This window comes from Heterocephalus glaber, unplaced genomic scaffold (genome assembly GCF_053883595.1).
Source record: "Heterocephalus glaber isolate CG9 unplaced genomic scaffold, H.glaber_assembly_v1.0 deba00001720, whole genome shotgun sequence".
Classification (NCBI taxonomy): Eukaryota; Metazoa; Chordata; class Mammalia; order Rodentia; family Bathyergidae; genus Heterocephalus; species Heterocephalus glaber.
In genome coordinates, this window is record NW_028258433.1 from 5,439,958 (window position 1) to 5,460,768 (window position 20,811).

The 20,811-nt window shown below is 37.2% G+C and overlaps 1 protein-coding gene across 13 annotated transcripts in view; it reads right to left on the reverse strand.

The window, feature by feature from the left end:
• Stard13 (StAR related lipid transfer domain containing 13) overlaps positions 1-20,811 on the reverse strand; it is a 532,559-nt gene that overhangs the window by 26,837 nt on the left and 484,911 nt on the right. For all 13 annotated transcript variants that reach the window (XM_021266494.2, XM_087199584.1, XM_087199587.1 and 10 more), the window contains one exon: positions 5,826-5,889. In XM_021266494.2, coding sequence (XP_021122153.2) covers positions 5,826-5,889 — 64 coding nt within the window. The remainder of the gene's footprint in view (positions 1-5,825; positions 5,890-20,811) is intronic.

Sequence of the window (20,811 nt, forward strand, 5' to 3'; positions counted from 1 at the left end):
ATTCCATGTTTAGACTTGGTCATTATCCCTTAGATATCTTATTATGCATATGGCAGTCTTCCAGAATGTGAAAAAGATCTAAAACCCAAACACTCTTGGTCCCCAGGATTCTGGATAAGGGATCATCTGTACTGTATAAATATTTTACCTAATGTAAGGATTATCAATTCATAGGCTGATATTTCATGAAGCAAAATATAATGATCTTAACTTTAAAAATCAACTATAAGATGTATAGAATAGAATGGATTTAGTTCAACAGCTGTTTCAGTTTACAATGCTAAGAGTTTTGGCAGATTTAATCTTACCGTGAATTAGCCATGAAATATGGCTACCAAAGATGCCATCCTTGGGATGCATAACCAGAGCAGGAAACTCAAGACTTGGAAGATTAGAGCACACTGTACTTTCACTGGCCATATAAATCAGGAACTTTGGGCTCTTTCTAAGGGCCATATTTTAAGGGGTGCATTAGGGGTGCCTTGAAGAGCAATTAGGATGGCCAAAGATCTAGAAACTACAACCTTCTGTGAAGAACGACTGAAAGAACCAATAGTCTGACTCAGAAGCAAGGAACTCTAGACAGTGCAACTCAAAGTATGGTTAGGGACTGCAGGCGCCCAGACCGCCCAGTCCTCAGTGAGACAGGCACAGAAATTGAGAGCAGGCATTAAAACTATTGGGTACTATTTGACAGGGCTATGCCATCCAAGCTCGAGATTGGTGGATTTGTCTTATTGAATAGAGTAGATCAGCTTGTCTACTATAACCCACAGTTTACTGTTTTACATATAGGCAATCTAAGCTTATAGCTTTGTAATTATAGAGTCCGGCTAAGCATGAAGCCTTGAACATCATTTGAAAGTATGGCATGACATTCTTCATTTTGAATTAAAGATACTTGAAGGAATACCCTAAGCTTTGAAACTGTTTTAAACATCTGAGTTCATTCTAGTTAACCTACTCTGCAAGGGTAGTTTTGTCCTAAGGAGTGGTACCAAAACATAGCAAAAATTTATATATAAACATTATTCCCTACGGATAAGATTGTCAATACTGCTTAAATTGGATAACAAGAAAAAAATCTCATATACTTACATAGTCACAGTGCGTGTTCTAAGTTTATGTATAGGGTAATATAGAAAATTAATTTATTGCTATTTCCATGTAAACTTTTGTTTAGTTAAAACAGATTAAAAACAAAAATTATGAGTACAGTCCTGATTTTTCATACTATACATACTTTTAAGAAAAATACGTAAAATTTGCCATATTTTTTATTTTCCATTATAGTTATTTTGCTTATATTTATTGAAATGCAATTTTGTGTTCATTGAATGTAATTCTGAAACATTTAGGGATATTTTTCTATAATTAAAAATTCATATTTTTGATAATTCATTTGTATTGAATTTTACAAAAGCGTCTGTCTATGGCAGACTGGAAATGAAAATAAAACAAATAAAAAAACCCAGGTAATTCACCACAGATAGATTGGTGAAATTTCTTCTAGACTGAGTAGGGATCAAAATAATTTTTCTGTGAAGGGCTGTACAGTAAATATTTTAGGTTTACAGGCCACATGGTCCTGGCTGCCAATCCTCAACTCTGCCATTGTCTGGAAAACAGAGTGCGAGTATGCTCCAGTAAAACTTTATTTAAAAATTAGAAGCTGTAGTTTAGCAACTTCTACTCTAGCAGACAGAGCTGAGTGGCTGAGTCAGCCTGTTTGGAGACAGGAATGTGCTATTTGGGCTGTGACAGGGCTGAGGAACCTGAAGTCACTGGCTGTCCAAATATGAGTGTCCCCAGTGTTTCTCAAATGCCTCTTGGCTGGGTTGTAGTCAATCTTTCAGCGAGGTTCATGGCCAAGATTCAAAATGGAGAACATGAGTTTCCACCTGACTCTCAGAGGCAGGTACAAGAATCTTGAATCCTTAAAGGACCACTTTTCTCTGCTGCAAAATGGCTAGACACTGTTTTGTGGGGGAGTGAGTGCAGTGTCATTTCTTCTGGCGCTTTGTAAGTGACATTTGATGTCCAAGAAAATCCATGCCTAATCAAGTATGAAAAAGGCTTCACCATATTTACTTATTTGTGCACTTTTATGTTCTTCCTTGGGTAAGCCCATCCAAATCTTCAAAATTAAACAAGATTGCCAGGAAGACAATAAATAAATGTGGATGTTAGTACAAATGGAAAGACACAGACCTCTTCAAAAAACAATAGTATAGTTAGTTCACTGACATATTCCTGAAGAAATGTGAGTCCTTTCCAGGTCTCAGGCCAAGGTTCAGAATACACCAATATATTTCTAAATATCTCTGAATGGTGAAGAAAGGCAATTTTGTACCAGAATTCCTGGGTGCAAATTCCACCTGTGCTATTTCTGTGTGGTTTTGAGCAAGTAACTGAGCCCTTTAATTCTTGCACCTGTGACATGGCGTTAACGATAAGGAATAGGACCGGGCGTAGAGAAGGCCTGTGTAAGCATTCACAAACTACGCAAACTATGAGCAAGCCTACATAGCCTTTCATAGGTCCAGCTGTTTCGAAGGCAGAAAAGGGATTGTGGTACTGGACAGTTGAGCTCTTTGGGGAATACATTCTACAGAGTTAAACAAGTCTGGACCTGCTGATTGGAATTGAGGATTCTATTTTAATTTCATGGATTGTTTAAAATAGAGACAGACCCAGAGGAAATTCTGCTGTCTTAGTTTTTTTTTTCAAATAAATTAATTCCAAAGTTGGCTGAAGCTTTATGGGGTATGTGGTTCTCAAATATCACTTTCTATTTTTGATATTTTGGCTTAGTCTTAGCTCTTATTCACATTTTTTAAATAAAATAAGCAACTAGCTGATAACTTATATAAGGAGCAGATCACAGAAAGGGGCACATCCACATAGTGCCTCCTGCATTTTTGCTTGGACCTGGTCACAGGTGCTGTCATGAGATTCACAAATGGGTGGAAGCTATATGTTGAAATATTTTATTTGAGGGCCGGGGATTTAGCTCAGTGGCTTCACTGCCTGCTACGCAAGCGCAAAGACCCGAGTTCGATCCCTGGTACCAAAAAAAAAAAAGAAATACTTTATTTGAAAATTGAAACCATGACTCTTCAATTTACAAAGTGAAAAGCAATACTTTATTCAAGTGTATGCATTTGTGAGGTCTATAGCTAAGAAGGCTCTGTAAGAGTGTGTACCACTATATCCATTAGAGGAAATATACCAAGGAAGTCAGAATACCAAAACTGATCAATTTACAGAAGGGCTTTTGTGAAGGTAACACACAAAGAATCTAAAAATGTCATTCAACACTATCTTGCTGTGGGTTTTGTAAAGCTGGTGACAGGGTAAAAGCCCAATCAATCTACATTGTGGGAAACAAATCATTAGTTTCTGGTATTTTCTTTTGTAGTACACTGCAGCAAAAGTTGGGTATAGGCAGCCACATGGCTGGGCATCTGAAGGCCCACACTTTAGACATACAGCATGGCTGTGTTCAGTTTAATGTGAACCATGTGTTACAGTAAAAACAACATCTGACTCTCATTCTTCAAATAGTATGTTTGCTTCTCAAGGGGTCTATTGAGCCAGACAGCTGCTGGGAGGTTTATCCCTACATTTTAAATTTGTCTTTGACCTGGACAAATTGCTCATGTTTTAATACTTCTCTGGATACTGTTTTTTATCCCTTTACCTCTTTAGGTGAAATCTTCGGGTCTTAGCTCAAACCCCAAAATGTTTTTAAGATGAGGTCAACCCAGATTCACTTGATTTTTGGGGGGTTCGCATGTATGCTGTTTTAAAGAAGAAATTCACATAAATTAGTTGTAAAGATTAATTTATCCAGGAGTAATTTAAAAATCTACTGGATGTAATGATTTCTTTGTTTAAACCAGAATAAAGAACACTTTGTTTCGACTCAGAGGTCTTTTCTATGCTTCTTCAGAATATACTGAGGCTTGACTTATTACACAGTGCCAAATGAAAAAAGTAGCTGAGAGTGTTAATTCTGAATGTCCTACAAAGGATCAATTCAGTGAGAAAGGGAGGCAATGCTTCGGAGTTTGTTTGGTTTCAGGGTTAGACATGCTAGATGTTGAAACTCTTGTTATGCCACTAGCTGGAATATCATGGGCAAATGACAGGTTCAATTTCCTTGTGTAGAAACAGAGAAGCCCTCCATTTAGAAATTAGATGAGATAATGTGTGGTAAGTACAAAATCTAGCTCCAAGAAAATAGTATGTTCTCAATAAGTTATATGTTGAGTATACCTTACCCAAAATGCTTCGGAGGGGAAAGGTTTGAGATTTTGAAGACTTTTGGATTTTGGGATATTTGCATCAACTTTACTGGCTGAATGTCCTCAATCAGAAAATTTGAAATTCATAATGTTCCCATATCCCAAACTTTTTGAGCATATAAGATATTCAAAAAGTATTAAATTTGGGAACATTATGAATTTTAGATTTTTGCATTAGGGATACTTAACCTGTACCCTTAGTTTCAAAACTGAAATATAGCAGCAAAATTCATAATTTGCCAAACCTTGAAGCAACCTGTATGTCCAACAACTGACAAACAGATAAAGAAAATGTGGTATTTATACACAATGGAGTATACTCTACTATAAAGAAGAATGAATTTGAATCATTTGTGGAAAAATAGATGCACACTGAAAACATAATGCTAAGTGAAATAAATCAGACACAGAAGCTTAAATGCTGAATGGTCCCCTTCACATTAGAAAACCAAAGTATAAACAAAGAAAAGAGCAAAATAAAAGAAAGAAAATGTGGTATCTATATACAATAGAATACTACTCTACCATAAAGAAGATAAATGTGACTTGTTTGTAGGAAAATGGATGTACCTTGAGACCAGTGAAATAAATCAGATACATAAGCATAAATATTCCGTGGTTTCTCTTATCTGGGAAACCCAAAGTATAAATAAAAGAGCAAAATAAAAGACAGATAATAGGAAATAGGGAGATAGAACTTTTTCAAAAGAGAATGAAACGAAGAGATGGAGGGAACAGGGAGAGAAGGGAAAGGTCGGGAAAGGGATAACACAAAGACTAAAGATGTGTTATTTACAATGTACCAACTCACCACAATGATTATAATCATTATGTGCTGCAAATATGTACTAATAAAAAAGAGCACAAGGTATGAAAAAACCTGAAATCTCCAGTCTTGTTCACAGAGGGAAAAGCACAGGCAAAGTCATATACAGAGCAGAGGCTAGAGTGGCTGTTAAAGCCGAACCAAGCTCCCTGTGACTGCAGAAAATTGCAAGGAAAGAGAAAGGTGAGGGATGAGGCAGGCTTAGTAGCCTGTGCTTATGTCGTTCCCTGGCTCCTTCACTCCATCATTAAATGAACCTGCCTGAGGATGGATGCACATTTGACATATAGATGAAACAAAATGCTTTGCAAAGAATGATCTAGGAGTTACTTGGCATAGATTCCTAGATATTTTTCTTCACTCTTAATCTACTAATTATTGTGGAATATTTGAGTCTAATATAGGATTGACATTTATAACTACACAAACTTCTGAAAGATAATTAAAGAATTGAAAAATTTACTTCTTTGTGCAAACCCTCAGATAAAAAAGTAAAGCAAACTGAAATAGTGAACAAACAGATCTCAGCATAGGTTTATAATGGACTTAGTTAAGACAGTTGTAAAAAGATGAGAAATGTTGAAGAAAAAACATAAATAGAAAGGTCTCTCAGAATTTTGCCTGGGTCCATGATGGTTTTAATCTATGAATGCAAGCTGCTTCTGTTGCTCTAGTGGGTGGACACCTACCTTTTTCTTTTGCAAGTTCACATCAAGTTTCATTGAGGCACACTTATTCAACGTGTTTAGTCGTCTAAAGAGAAAGAAAAATGTCATGATTACTACCACTAATAAACCTAAGTATTATTTCTGACTTGATAATCCTCCTTTATTTCCAGTGAGGTTGAAAGTACAAAAACAACAAATGTCCCATGACAGTGTTGTACCCAAGTAGGTAGTAAACTATAAAGCAGTTTCCATTTGTGCTCTGGCCTCCTAACTTGAAAGGGCTCTGCCATCAAGCCTACCAGTCCCTGCCCCTTCTCTAAGCTAAAACCAGTCCTCTTCTGGCTTCTCTTTCTGCCATTCTTGGAACCCATGGGCAATCATTTTAGCTCGACTTTTACCACCACTTCACCTCGTTTGCCTCCTTGACTATCCCCAAATATAGATTAACTCAGCCCTCTGTCTTTTCTCCTTCACTCAGTGAGTTGGGTATACTGCGCATGCAAAAATAACCCACACTACAGTGCTGAATTAAACATGCCATGGACCAAACTGTGTCTCCTAAAACTCATATGTTGAAGCCTAACTCTCCCAGTGTGATTTGGAGAGAAGCGGCCATTAAGGGTAAAACAAGATAAAAGGGAGGAGTCTTGATTCAACAGGATTAGTATTGCTGTAAGAAGAAACACCAAAGAGTATGGATGTTGTATTGTCCCCGCATCCTCTCTCTCAGAAACTGAAAGAAAGTGGCTGTCTGAAAACCAGGAAGAGAGCTCTATCTTCCAGCCTGAAGAACTGAGGAAATAAATTCCTGCTGTTGAAGCCACCCATTCTCATGGGGGTTCATGCAGTCTAATCCATACATTTTGATTCTCACCCTTAGAATTGCTGTCCATCAGAATTCCTCCCAAATTGCTCTCCCAAAGTGCTGTCCATCAGAACTCCTTGCACATTCCCCTCTTCTGTTTGGCTCTAAGTCTCAGACCATCAAAAAGTCCCAGTTTCTCAACTGAGGACTTAGCTACTGCTACCAGTGAGCAAACAGATGCTAGTAGACAGGAATTCTTTTAGTAATCTTTCTTTCATCAGACATTATATCTATGTACCCATTTATCCTGCCTCTCTTCTACCTTGCAGGAAAATATGGTCCTACTCTTTTTCAAAGTTAGCCCTTATTTTTTACTATTCCTATCACTTCACCTGGGACTTTGATACCTCATTTATTCCCCCGTACCTCAGCAAACTGTCTCAACTGCTGCCTTTCTTTTTTTTCTTTTCCCATTAAGTTTATTGGTACATTTTAGGTATACAATACAGTTACATTCATTATTGGGATCTTGTACCTTCATATGATGCATCTTGGTTCTTATTTTTACCCCATTCCCGTGCCCTCCCTTCAACCCCTCCACCCTTCCCTATTTACAAAGACTTTGCTTCCATTTTTTCCCCCTTTCTCATATTTTTTTCCTCTTCTTTTCTTTCCCCTATCCCTCCCACTTCCCCTACTCCTTTAGAACTTTTCTTCCTATTTCACAATATCAATTATACATTTTGATCCTATTTTATCTACACTTTTAACTGCTGCCTTTCTTTAAGCCCATTTCTGGCTTAAACCGATTAGCCAGTTAGCTACCTATAAAATTATTTTATTTGATTTCTTTTTTAAAATCACAATTACAAATGTGTATGGTTTAGTCAAATGTTATCTTTGTATCCTTTTCTACCTACCATTCTTTGAAAGCAATTTTTTAAGACATCTTAATCTTTCATGTTAGGTAATTATTAAATTTGTTGACTGAAAGTTGGTAATTGATTTCCCTTTACTTTCTACCCTTTACCCTCCCACGCATACTCTCACTTTTTTGCCTCATCCAACTACAGTTAAGTTATAATTTTAAAAATTTAGGATAAGTCAATATTTAGGGTTTATGATGACTATGGAAATGTTGTTCACATATATCATACTTTGATTACTTTTTCTTTCCTTCTCAACTTTTCATTATCCCTAGAGTTAATAAGCACCTATACACTTTTCTATGTGCTTTTCTGTAAATGCAAACACTTATCAATTACCTAGTCTTCTGTCATATCAGATAGTCTACAAATTTAATTTATTTGGAGACTTTTTGTCTTGTTCTGATTGGGACTGGCTGGCCTTATTTTGTTTTTTGTCACAAACTGATCACATTTCTCAGAACTGAGTTTCCCCTGGAGTGTGTTTTCTATTGTTCTGGAGTGGAGTAATAGAAGAGGCCTGGGAATGCTGACATTTAGAATGTAGGCAAACTGTCATAGAGGCTCCTGCTTTCCACAGAGTCTCCGCCTTCAACCATGTCTGATGCTCCCCAGTCTAGGGAAACATCTTTTTTAGCCTCTTTAGGTTGAAGGTGGGGAAGGGAAATAGGCTAGATATAGATTGGAGTAGAAGTTGCCTAGACAAAGTAGCCTTCTGTCCACTTTAAAATGTAACTTTAAACAGTCTTCTTCTTTTTCTTCTACTTTCATCTTTACCACCAATTTTTGAGCATTTTAAGGTTTCTGTAGTAAAAATTGAGTCATGATTTCTTCCCCTTACCATTTAAATTTTGTTTCTGGTGCTTACTAAGTGCTCTACTACTACAAACTTTTCTCTTATGAAATTTTATAGTTGATATGTGTGGACATTTATTTTTGTGAATAAATGCTTCTCTAGAAACATTTAGAAGCATGCAAATCCAGGTATTCGATCTCTCATTTTTGATCAATGATATTTTTTTGTAAGCACAGATATTTAGTTTTTAGTTCAGAAAGTCTTGGCTCCTGTAAGTATCCTCAAACAAAATGAAGAACATTTCTTCACACCAGAAAGTTCTCTTATGTTCTTTATTGTGAATTCTCCCCATCCCCACATCCTCTCTCACTATCTTCAGAGAATCCTCTTTTAAGACTTTCACCATCCACAGATTAGTTTTGCCTATACTTGGTTGTCATGAAAATGGAATCATAATGTATTTTTTATGGGTATCACTTTCTTTTTGTTCAACACAATGTTTTTGAGATTGACCTACGCTGTTAAGTATAGCAATAATCATTCCTCTTAATTGCAGAGTACTGCATCCGTTTATGGATTACCTAGTGAGTGTCTTGTTGATGGACATTGCAGTTTTGACCAATGATTTTCAAATTACCAAGTTCTCATAGTTTATTTTTAGCAACAATCTCTTTCTAGCAATAGACATTAATTACCACCTATCATTTCTTGAAACTTTTTTCGTCTTTGGTGTTCAAGATCATGAATTCCCCTATCTCTCTGAGCACTACCCCCTTCTTGTCGCCAAGCAGTACTAGCTCCATAATATACACACAGACACACACAAAGCTATACATAAGGGGCCATATACACATATATAGCCCCTTATTTATGTGTGTGTGTGTGTTGAGAGACAGAGACAGAGAAACAGAGAGAAAATTCAGACTGAAGTCTTGCTCTTCTTGTATTTCCAATCTTCAAAGTATTTCATCTCATTTTGAAATGACTACATTTTGATGATGTAATGATGTGAATCACTCTGACTCTATCTCAGCTAAGTTCCAGAGCTACATTTTTAACTACTCACTGTTTTGACTCATCTGTGAGGTCCTACTGGCTGTTTAAATTTAATATCAAAACTGAGCTCACTGTATTTAATACAGGTAGAACAATTAAAGCTACGAGACCACTCCCTTCCACTCACCTGAACCTGGACACCTTCCTTGGGACAACCCCCTTGACTTTTTTCTAAGACCCACTCCCTACAAAAGACCCCTGGAAATTTCTAAAATTCCAAGCCAGGGCACATGCCTAGACCTGTTGGCATGACCTATAATGACTTTTCTTCACTCTGAACTTATTAAAGTTTCATACATATGGACTGCATATCATGCATCCAATTATAACCAAGTGAATAATGGGAAAGGACTTGCTCAGCAGATACAGCTAAGATGACTCAGCACCCTGTCAATCATGTTGTCAATCATGCTCTGAGAGATTTAATGAGAGGTGCCTTAGGCCATTTCAAATCCTTAAGCCCAACTTATTCTATTTTCTCATGTCACATTTTCTTTTTTCTGCTGGCACAAGCCCACTCACTCTGAGCATTCCTTCCCCTTTAAACTTTATTAAATATAGCTGTTTTTTCTTTACCATTTTGTATAACATTCAATTCTCTGTTGTACACAAGAACCCGGAAACCTGTCCCCTGGGACTCCATCACCCATGGCAATATATTCTCTTCAGAACCCATTTCTCTTATTTACTGTCTTGTCTTGAATGAAAGAATCACCAATAGATCACCCACACTAGGAAACAGAGTCATACTGAGACTCTCCTTCAAGATCTATATTCACTGATCACAAGTCTGGTCAAGTATACTTCTGTGAGGTCTTCGAAGTCTTGCCTCCTCGAAAGGTCCTACGTCAATCCCTTCTCATCTTTTACCTAGTCAGGCAACAGCCTTTTAGTTGGTTTCACTACTACTTCATATTGAAACCAGTTCTATTTCTCAACTTCTTTCACATTGTGCATTGATTTAAAAGTATATTATGATTCTTCTCATTTTCAGCCATCTTGATTTTACTTACTGACTACACATTCAAAGTAGTGTCAAATGAAATGGGAAATTCTGAACTAGGACCTGATCATTTGGTCTAATGCTATGTTTAGTGGATTCTTGGTCTTTGCTGCTACAACTGACAGATTTTTCTCGGCCTGTTCCATATGAGTTAACATCTTGCCTAAGAGCGGGTGTGGGAAATTAAAAAACAAAACAAAACAAAACAAAATCAATGTCGCTCACTTGGCAGCTTCATGATAGTTTGTTTTGATAGTTTGTCTGTTATTTATAAATATGGTTAACTAACATACTTGTTCTTCCTTTATGGTTTGTAAGCAGAAACAAGCCATCCTATTCTGTGAAAAAGCTTTTGATCTACTACATATACAAAAGACATCAAAGGACTTGACCTTTATATACCACACATTAAAATATGCTTTATATTTTCTGATACATAGTGGAAGTTTATTGATTTTTTTTTAAGCTAGAGACTAAATTTGTCTTCATAGATTTGGATATTTTAATCACACCTACATTCAGAAATCTCTCTTCACCTTAAGAATTGCTTCTCTTCTTGAAGAAAATGTTCAGAAAACATATAAATTAACTAATAAAGTACTCATATTGAGACTACATAAAAAAATCTTAAACTCACTAATAGGCCAAGCAAAGAGATTTTAAAAGTGAGAGAACAGGGCCGGGGATTTAGCTCAGTGGTTCCACTGCCTGCCGCACAAGGTTCTGAGTTCAATCCCCAGTAACAAACAACAACAACAACAACAACAACAAAAGCCCAAACAACAACAACAACAACAAAAAGTGAGCGAACAATGTGAATAGACTCTTCTAGAAGAAGATATACAAATGTCAAATAAGAGTATGTTCAACATCATTAGTCCTGGGAGAAATGCAACTTAAAATTATAATGAGGCACCACTACATGCACACCGGAATGCCCAAATTAAAAACACTGACAGCACAGTTAGTAAGATGCTAATTTCCAAAAGGATGAACCTCTGTGGAAAACTGGCAATTTTTTATAAAATCAAGCATATTTTAAGCATCTGACCTAGCAATCCCACTGTTTATTCAATAAATAATCCTAGCTATTTATTCAAGATAATCATATACCCATAAAAAGATTTGTACTTGAATGTTTATAGAAAGTTTCTTCATAAAATAGTCAAAAAGTAGAAATGGCCCAAATGTTCATCGAGTGGTAAATGGATATAAAATTTGTGGTGTATTTATATAATAGAATACTCAAAAGTTTAAGTCATCAACTACTGACACAACATGCAACAACTTGGATCACTTGCAGAGGCATTATGCTAAGTGTAAGAAGACAGATATGATGAAAATAAACTTTATATTTATAAAAAATTATAGAAAAGGGCTGGGGGTTTAGCTCATTGGTTCCACAACCTGCCTTGCAAGCACAAGGTCTCCAGTTCAATCCCTGGTACAAAAAACCCCCCCAAAAAACAGAAAAAGAAAATTATAGAAAAGATGAAACTGTAGTGACAGAAGTCAGTGTTTGTCAAGTGCCAACAAGGAGAACTTTCTAAGTTAACAAAGAAGTCCTACATCACAATTGTGGCAATAGCTACATAACTGCATACATTTGACAAAACTCATCAAACTGTATACTTTAAATCAGTTATTTCTCTAATGTAAATTATACTTCAATAAAATGGAAAAAAGACAGGTGAGAGATATCAGTGGGAATTGTGATGCAAAGACCTCCAAAACCCTTTTCCATAAAAGCAGTGAGGATACTGGCAAATATTGTCAAAGTCCAACTATAAAGAATGCTGAAAATTAATATAGGTTTGTAACAAACTGAGCAATGACTACTTTTAAAAATTGGCAGAATGGGTCTAAAAAGAGTAAGTTTTATGAACTTGCTTCATTCCTGGGTCCCTTTGCCAGCTTGGCAGAAGCTTTGAAACAACAGCCTCATAGTCAGAGTGTCTGTGAAACTAACAGCTCAGCAGACACTGAAGAGGGCAGAACCCACTGGAGCTCCCCCAAGGGGTCTAGGAGTTCTCCGAAAGGCCCCTTTCACAGGGATTCCTTTATTTAATCTGACTCTGAGCTAACCACTGAAAACAGCTTTTATGTAGAGTGTCTGTCAAAAATTATCAGTCTCAAGTTTTTAACCATGCCGCTGCCTGAAACAATGATAACAGTTGGAGAATGAGGTGCCCATAGGGGTCCTAGAAAAATTCCAGGATATCTTTAGGAATCTAGATGACTAAGTACATGTGCAAAACTGTGCATTCCCAGGAAATGGGAATTACAGGAACACAAACAAACAGGAAGTAAAGGTAAGGGTGAGTTACCATCTTCCTGCCAGAGCATCAAAGCAATACTGCAATGTGCACAAAAAGCCTGTAGGCAAAGCCTGGGAGATGCAACTGTTCAAGGTATTTAAGGAAATCTCCATGCAATCACTTTCTATCTACTAAATTAACTAAGTAGAGAACATCGGTGGCTATGTGCAACAAAGGACAGACTTTAGGGAATTGCTAGTTGAACAGCGACAACAACAATAACTACAAGAACAACAAGAAATCCTAGGGAATGATAATCTGATTTTGAGTTGCCACACTATAATATTCAAAACGTTGAGTCTTAAACAAAAAAGTACAAGACAATATTTATTAATAAACTTATTTTAACATGTGTACAGAGGCAAAAGACTCAGAATAGCCCACATAATATTGAAGGAAAACAAAATTGGAGGGCTGACACTACCCAAATTCAAGACTTACTATAAAACAGCAATAATCAAATTAAGTTGGTGCTGCCAAAAGTATAGACAAATAGATCAGTGGGACAGAATTGAGACCCAAACTAGACTAACATAAATACAGTCAGCAGACTTTGACAAAGGAGCAAAAGGTAATACAACAGATAAAAGAAAGAGTGCTGAAACAACTAGATATCCACATGCAAAAAAAAGAAAATCATCTAGATACAGACCTTACATCCTTCACAGAAATCAACTCAATATATAATAGATGAAATGTAAACATAAAACTATTAAACTTGTAAATGAAATCACAGGAAAAAATCTTGATGGCCTTATGTACAGTAATGGCTTTTTAGATTCAACATCAAAGACACAGTCCATGAAAAAAATAATTGATGAATTGAACTTCATTACGTACAAAACTTCTGCTCTGAGAAAGACATTATAGTGAGAATGAGAAGACAAGCTGTAACCTGTAAGAAAATACTCTTCGAAAGTATACTTGACAAAGGACCATTACCTAAAATATACAAAGAAGTCTTAAAACCCAACAATAAGGAAGCAAATAGCCCAATTAAAAATGGGCCAGAGTTTTGAACAGATACCTTACAGAAAAAGATACAAAGATAGCAGATAAGCTATCACTGTCATGTTCAATGGTCACATGTCATTGTCAAAGTAATCATGAGATACCACTGCAAATCTAAAACACTGATAATACTAACTGCTGGTGAGATTATAGACAAACAGAAACTCTCACTTACTGCTGCTGAGAATGCAAAATATTTCAGCCACTTTTGAAGACAGTTGAACAAATTCATACTGTAAAACATACCTTTACCATGTAATCCAGCAATCATACTCCTTGGTATTTATCCAAATGTCTTGAAACTTCATGTGTAGACAAAAATCTGCACATGAGTCTTTATATCAGCTTAATTCATAACTGCTAAAACTTAAAAGTAATTGAAATGTCAGCAAATGAATAAACTATGATACAGGCAGACAATGGAATACTATTCTGCAATAATTAGAAATGAGCTTTAGGAAATGGAAGATGGGGAGGAAATGTAAATGTTTATTACTAAGTGGAAGAACTAATTTGAAGGCTACATATTGTATGGTGCCAACCATATAACATTCTGGAAGAGGTGACACTATGGAGAGTCAAAAGGTAAATAGTTATCAGAGATTGGGCAAGGGGAGGGTGATGGATGGAAGAATAAGCAGAACAGAGGATTTTTAACATAGTGAAACTACTTTATGTGATGTTACAACGGTGGATACACATCAATAGACAGTTGTCAAGACTCAGAATAAAAGCACTAAGAGTGAATCCCAATGTACACTATAAACTTTGGATGGTAATGATGTGTCAATCTAGATTAATGGACTGTGTACCAAAAATCTGCACATGGGTAAACGTGCCACAAATGGATCACTCTGGTGGGGGATGTTGATAATAGTGGAAATGTGTATCTGTGAACCTAAAAGTGCTAGAAAAAGAGTCTATTTATTTAAAAATATAACTTTTTGTTTTATTTATTGAAAACTGTTTTATTTCTTGGACTTAAAAATCAGTAAATAGAAGAATTAAGACATGTTATGTACATGTACCTACTCCCTACAATGAATGTAATCATTATGTACTGCAAACATGTACTAATAAAAATGACATATTAAGTGATCTGTATTTCTTTTGATACATTGTTCTTTTTCTCTCAGTCTATATGCTTGTCAATTCTTCCTCCTATCTACAAAGTTATCATCATTGAAGATCTTAGAAATTTTGGGTACAATTTCCAACATCATTCATACAAACCATCCAACTCTTCTGAATCCTCCAATCTTCCAGAGGAACTAAATACTCTGTAGGGTGGTCTGAAACTAGGTACACATTCCTGGCATGATGTTGCCCTAGCCTGTGATTTATCTCACACAAGGCAAATTAAACAATAGCTAGAACTTAGACTGGATGAAACATATAAACCAGAGATATATGAGAAAATATCCTCTTTCAGATCTGACTCTGATAGGTAATATATGTCATTGGTAGAAGTATTCACTATACTTTATCAAAACCACTGTGAAATCTGGGTATGCCTCAGACCATCCTGTGTTTAAGACAGATATTTAGCATTGGTATTTATTTCTGTGCAACTTAATCACAAATAATATAAAACCCTTCAGATAATCTGAGTCTAATACTGAATGCCTTTAAAACTGCACCAGTGTGAATAAAACTTTCAATTATAAAATTTATTTTGTTTGCTGTGTGAATTTTGTATCAGACCCATTAGGTCAGACCCTCTCTTGAGGCACAAACCTTAATTTAGTCTTTGTCTAAGCCCCATAAAGCCTAAAAGGAATTTTTATACAAGATCATCTTTATAGACTTTTTATTTAACTGCAATACTTAGTTCATATAAGTCTGATCACTGATGGACTTTGTATAGCCAGAATAACAGAATTATTATGTCACTGAATATTACACACTAAAAATGTAATATTTGTATTCCCCTGCCTAGAAAAAACATGGAATCAAAGTGAATCCATTTAGTCAATGTTTGCTAAGGAAGCAGTAAGGCTTCATCAATTCCAGGGAACATGTAGACTGACTCTTTTCAGACAAGGAGACAAAGCCTCTAAGAGGAGCACTTAGTCAAGGGAGGCACATGTGATTTATAGCCAAACTAGAACTTCCCATCCAGTGAATTGTCTGCTCCTGTCTACCCAAGAAAAATTTTAGGAGGGTCTGGGAAATGAGGGCATGTGGCAGGTACCTATACAAGCTGTTCGATAAAGTGCTGTTTCCTTCCCCTCTCCATTGTTTTGAGGAAAAGAGAAAACCCATGACACTGATGAAGCCTGCCCTCTTTATGCTTGAAGTGAATTTGTGCGTTAATTTAGGCAAAGTAGTTTGACTGTTTCAGAAAAGATGTCTACAGGCAAGTTAATTTCTATTGTCTTCAGAATGCCTTAGAAGGACTAATACATGAGTAAAGGAGGGATATTCAATATTCTCATGTTAGAATGTAACAATATTTTAGTGGATAGGGAAATAAAAGAAGAAGTTGGGATACATTAACACGACAGTGTGTGCTCTGAACCAGGAAGAGTATAGGTGCTATGAAACCAGAGATGAACAAGATATATTCTTTGTCCTTGAGGATCTCATAATCCCATGTGGGATAAAAACAGGATAAAAAAAAACAAAGAAGCAACTCAATTCCTGAAAGCATTAAAACAACACCTCCCAAAGGAGTTAATATATGAATAGCACCATAAATGACTAAGAGAAATTTGTTGCTTCCGCTAGAACAATTTTAAGAGAAAAAAACAGCATTACATTGTTTGCTATAGTCCAGTAATTACAACTAGTGAGTAGGAATAAGTCTGGTGAGAGAGGTAAGGGCTAGATCATGAAGGACTCCAAATAAAGATGTTAGGTGAAATCTGTGGGCAAGGGCAAGAGGGAAACAGCATAATAAGATTTGCATATTAGAAATGTAACTAGGCCAAGAAGGAAAATAAACTAAAGAGGAGATGATCCTGAGTTCAGGTGGGAGATAACAAAGAGATAAAGAAGAGGAGTGAGAATAGGACGATGGGGGAAGATAAAGACTTGAGCATTGGTTAACGTGAAAACTACAGAGGCAGAAGGCATAGATAATCACAGATTTCAGGCTTTTGTGGTTGTGCCATTAAATACAGAGAACAGTAAAACACTGAAGTCACTTGGGAGCTAGGGTGTGGTGAAGACAATGAGCTCATTTTTGGATATATTAAATTTTAGGGGTCCTGATGATATCCAGATCCACTTGGGAATGACCAACACAGAGATGACATACATAAAAGAAATATAATGTAAGTCCTCCACAGTATCCACAGGGGACTTTTTCCAGGACTCCCCTACAGACACTAAAATCCTTGGATGCTCAAGTCTGTTATGTAAAATAGCTTAGTATTTGCATATAATCTATGCACATCCTTCCGTGTACTTTGTATCATCTCTAGAAACTTACAATACCCCCTAACACAATGGAAATGCTATATAAATAGTTCTTACATTTTTTATTTGCAGTTGGTTGAATTCATGGATGTGCAACCCCTGGATATCAAGGACTGATTGCAATTGAAACCAAACACTGAGGGAGAATTCAGAAGCCTGAAGAATGCAGTCAACGATGTAGATCAACAGAGTTAGATGAAGATGGTGTTTTGGGAGCCAAAGAATGAGGATTCCAAAATGGACAAAGTAAGCCTTTTGGATTTTGGATTCAGTAAATGGTTAGGGCGTTGTAGAGAATACAGGGATGGGGTGGGTGGAGGGAGCCTGCAGGAGGAGAGCTGAGATGTGAGTGGATCCTGAGAAAAGGAAGACAGGGAGAACAGTGTGTTCCTTATGAAGTCACTTAAGAAGGAGAGCAATGTAGGATACTATGACGAGAAACTGAATACTTTATCACCATAGAATGTTCTCTAATATGAAGAAGCTATAAAATAATTTATGAACTGACAGGTTATTTTCTTCCAAGTCCAAGTTTAGCTTCAAAAACATTTATTGAGGTCCTGTTGAGGACAAGCTACAAAAAACCTGAGCATGGTATGCAACTGAATGACACAGCCCTCACTGTGGAGCTTTAGAAACTGGTTGAAATTTCCTCCCAGGCCCAGCTGACCACAGCAAGAATGAGCAGTGTCCAGGGTAAAACTGAGCTGAGCACAGACTGCTGGGGGCATCCAGGAGGGACCTTAGGGCCTAGGGTAATGGCTGTATTGTAGGAGCAGAGCAGTCCTGCAGAAGAGCCTGAAAGAAGGCAGTGGTTAGCTTAGCATGTGCTGGAAGTGTAGGACGGTGACTGGGAGGAGACTGTCCAGATTGTTAGGGTTTTAACTCAGTGCTGTGCACAAGCCTGGGAGGCACACAGAGGCTTCCCCTACAGATGCATAGAAAAACAATAGAATCTTCTCCTTCTTCATATTTGGATTCAGATTTCACATTTACTCAGCTAGACTTCAGACTGGTCATGAGGTCTCCTATTTAATGTAGTAGCCAGCTTTCCATGATATTTCTAATATTTCTGCCAAAGGCATGAGAGGAATAACAAACAAGGATAGGATGAATTCATCTCTTCCAAACGATTCTGATTCAAGCCCAGCAGCTTGAACTTCTCACCCCTGACTCCTGTGTCATGTTGGGGAAGCCAACCCTGTCTGCTGAGGAGTGTTCTGGGTAGGAACATCAAAGGCATTCAGGAACCCAGGTCACTGAAGACCAGCTCTGACCCAGGGGTCAAAGGCTACAAGTAAGGGGCAGCTCCTCCTCCCTGGCTATAGCTCCAGGGCATGGGAAAGAGCTCTGTGCTGAGAGAAGTTAACAGAGATTCTGGACAGCAGGGAGGATATGCTGTGCCAAAGAGATAGGCTCTGGTATGCAACTTCCTGAGGAACAGGACTTTCGAAAGTCACACGCCAACAGCAGGTGGGCTTTTGGCGTTTAATGGGAGGAGACATAAAAAATAAGTGTGTAGCTGCAAGTCAGCAAGTGGCTATGGTCACACCACGCCCAGCCAGGGAAGCTACAACTCTGTTCTACTGAGCTCTCCCTCTTAGCTGTTCCACTAAGAGTTCAGCATGCTGCCGGAAAAGGGGCCTCAGTTCTAGCTCAGAAGCTCACAAACAACTGCCCCTGGATATTAGCTAAGGCCAAGTTTGCGCATGCAAAGAAAACTAAGGGTGTGCATGTTGTTAGGAGAGGGGTGCATGTGTGGAATTGTGTGGGGTCATTTAGCTCAAACTGGAAAATAGCTTTAAGTAAGCTATATGTTCTAATGATCAGTTTCAAAGAGTATAAGCTCTACTGGTCAATCAATAAAGGATGACAACCAAAGAGACCCAAGGGTAAAGATCAAATGACCAAAAAAAGGACAAATAGTTTGTGGGATTTTAGACAAGTTTTATATTCATAAAATCCAATGGAGTGTCCTTGGCTTTTTAACTGTTTATGACAATTGCATGTGACACAGGTAATTTCACTAGTGGCAACTGGCTTTAGTTAGAGTAAGCTCACAGTCAGAGATTTTTGAGAGAAGTTGAAAATCTGAAAGCAAAACAAATACAGCCCCAGAGGTGCCCAGGTGATCTAGATCACTTACTGACATGGTGGGGCTTATTTCCTTCTGCTGTTCCCTGAAGGAGGATGCCCCAGCTGACCTAAACTCTATTGGGACCTTCAAACCTTCTTAGCCTTATGGCTACATATTTCTGTCTCCAGCAGGGGTCCTGTCCTGATCCAGGCCTGCATACCCAACTGTACCACTGTGGATACCCAACTCCACATACTTCACATCTTCCCCTCTGGCTCTCCTGGACTCTCACCAGGCTCACATCCCTTCTATGGTCATTCTCTCTTTCAGGAAATGGTGCCTCCATCATCCAACTGCTCAGACCAGGAGTCTGGTCACCTGAATTCTGAGTAACAATAGCTACAGCACTGTTCTTCACAGGTCGGGCGAGAACTAACTGGGAGCCGTGTGTACTATGTGCATAGTGATACTTGTTAAATGCTTGCCATTGGCATCTGACAAAGCCAGGTACTTCTAAAAATACTGCAAATATAATACAAATACATAAAAAGAAAAAGTGAATAGTATTAAAAATATAAACTCCTTTCCCCACTCCTAAATCTCAGGACTCATTTCATAGTTTCTTGTGCATTTTTCCTAAAAGTTGAGGTGTTCTAAGTTACCTTGAATAGCTGGTTAGAAAAGGTCATATAAGAAGCAATTTTAAAAGGCAAAAAAAAAAAAAAATCAATGTTTTATACAAAATTCTAAAAGGGAAATATTTATAATTTATTATCAATGTTCCCAAAGAGTACCATTATTTAATATTATTAATGTTATTTAGCACAACCAAATCAAATACAGGTCTTTCTGTCTAGAAGGAAATTGTAAATATCATTCTTGTCAGCAGTTTCCTCCACCTCCTGGCTTCATATGAAACAGTGTCATTTATTATCCTTTCTTCTCCCTTCTTTTTTGGTATTAGGACTGAAACCAGGGCTTTCTGCAGGCCAGGCAAGTGTTCTATTATTGACTTGCATCCTCAGCCCTATTATCCATTTAAACATGAAGGATATATATATTCCTAAACAGTTTCATAGCTGCACCCACCCAATAACACTGAATGTGGGGGTTCCCTTATTCTACATTAGCTAAAGCTTATTAGTATTTATTAAGAACTCTGATTCTGCAAACAGTTTACTGGGATAATGTTAAAAATTCAATGATCACATTATGGGCCGGGGATTTAGCTCAGTGGTTTCACTGCCTGCTGCGCAAGTGCAAAGACCCGAGTTTGATCCCCAGTATCAATCAATCAATCAATCAATCAATAAATAAATTTAAAAATTCAATGATCACATTAAACATCAAGGCCCTACTTTAGGAGTGTGAATGAACACTGGACATAGCAAAAGTGCTAATGACACATTACTTCTCCTTTTAAAGATTTCATTCCAGAGCTTTGTTTTGCTATAATTTATCTTCAAGGTGAAAAACTTCACAAAATATTTTGACACCTTGGCTATCCTTACATTCTGATAGACTTATAGTTTCAATTAGTTTACCTGGTCAATTAGATTTGCAATGACCTTTTCATGATTCCAAGGAGAAAA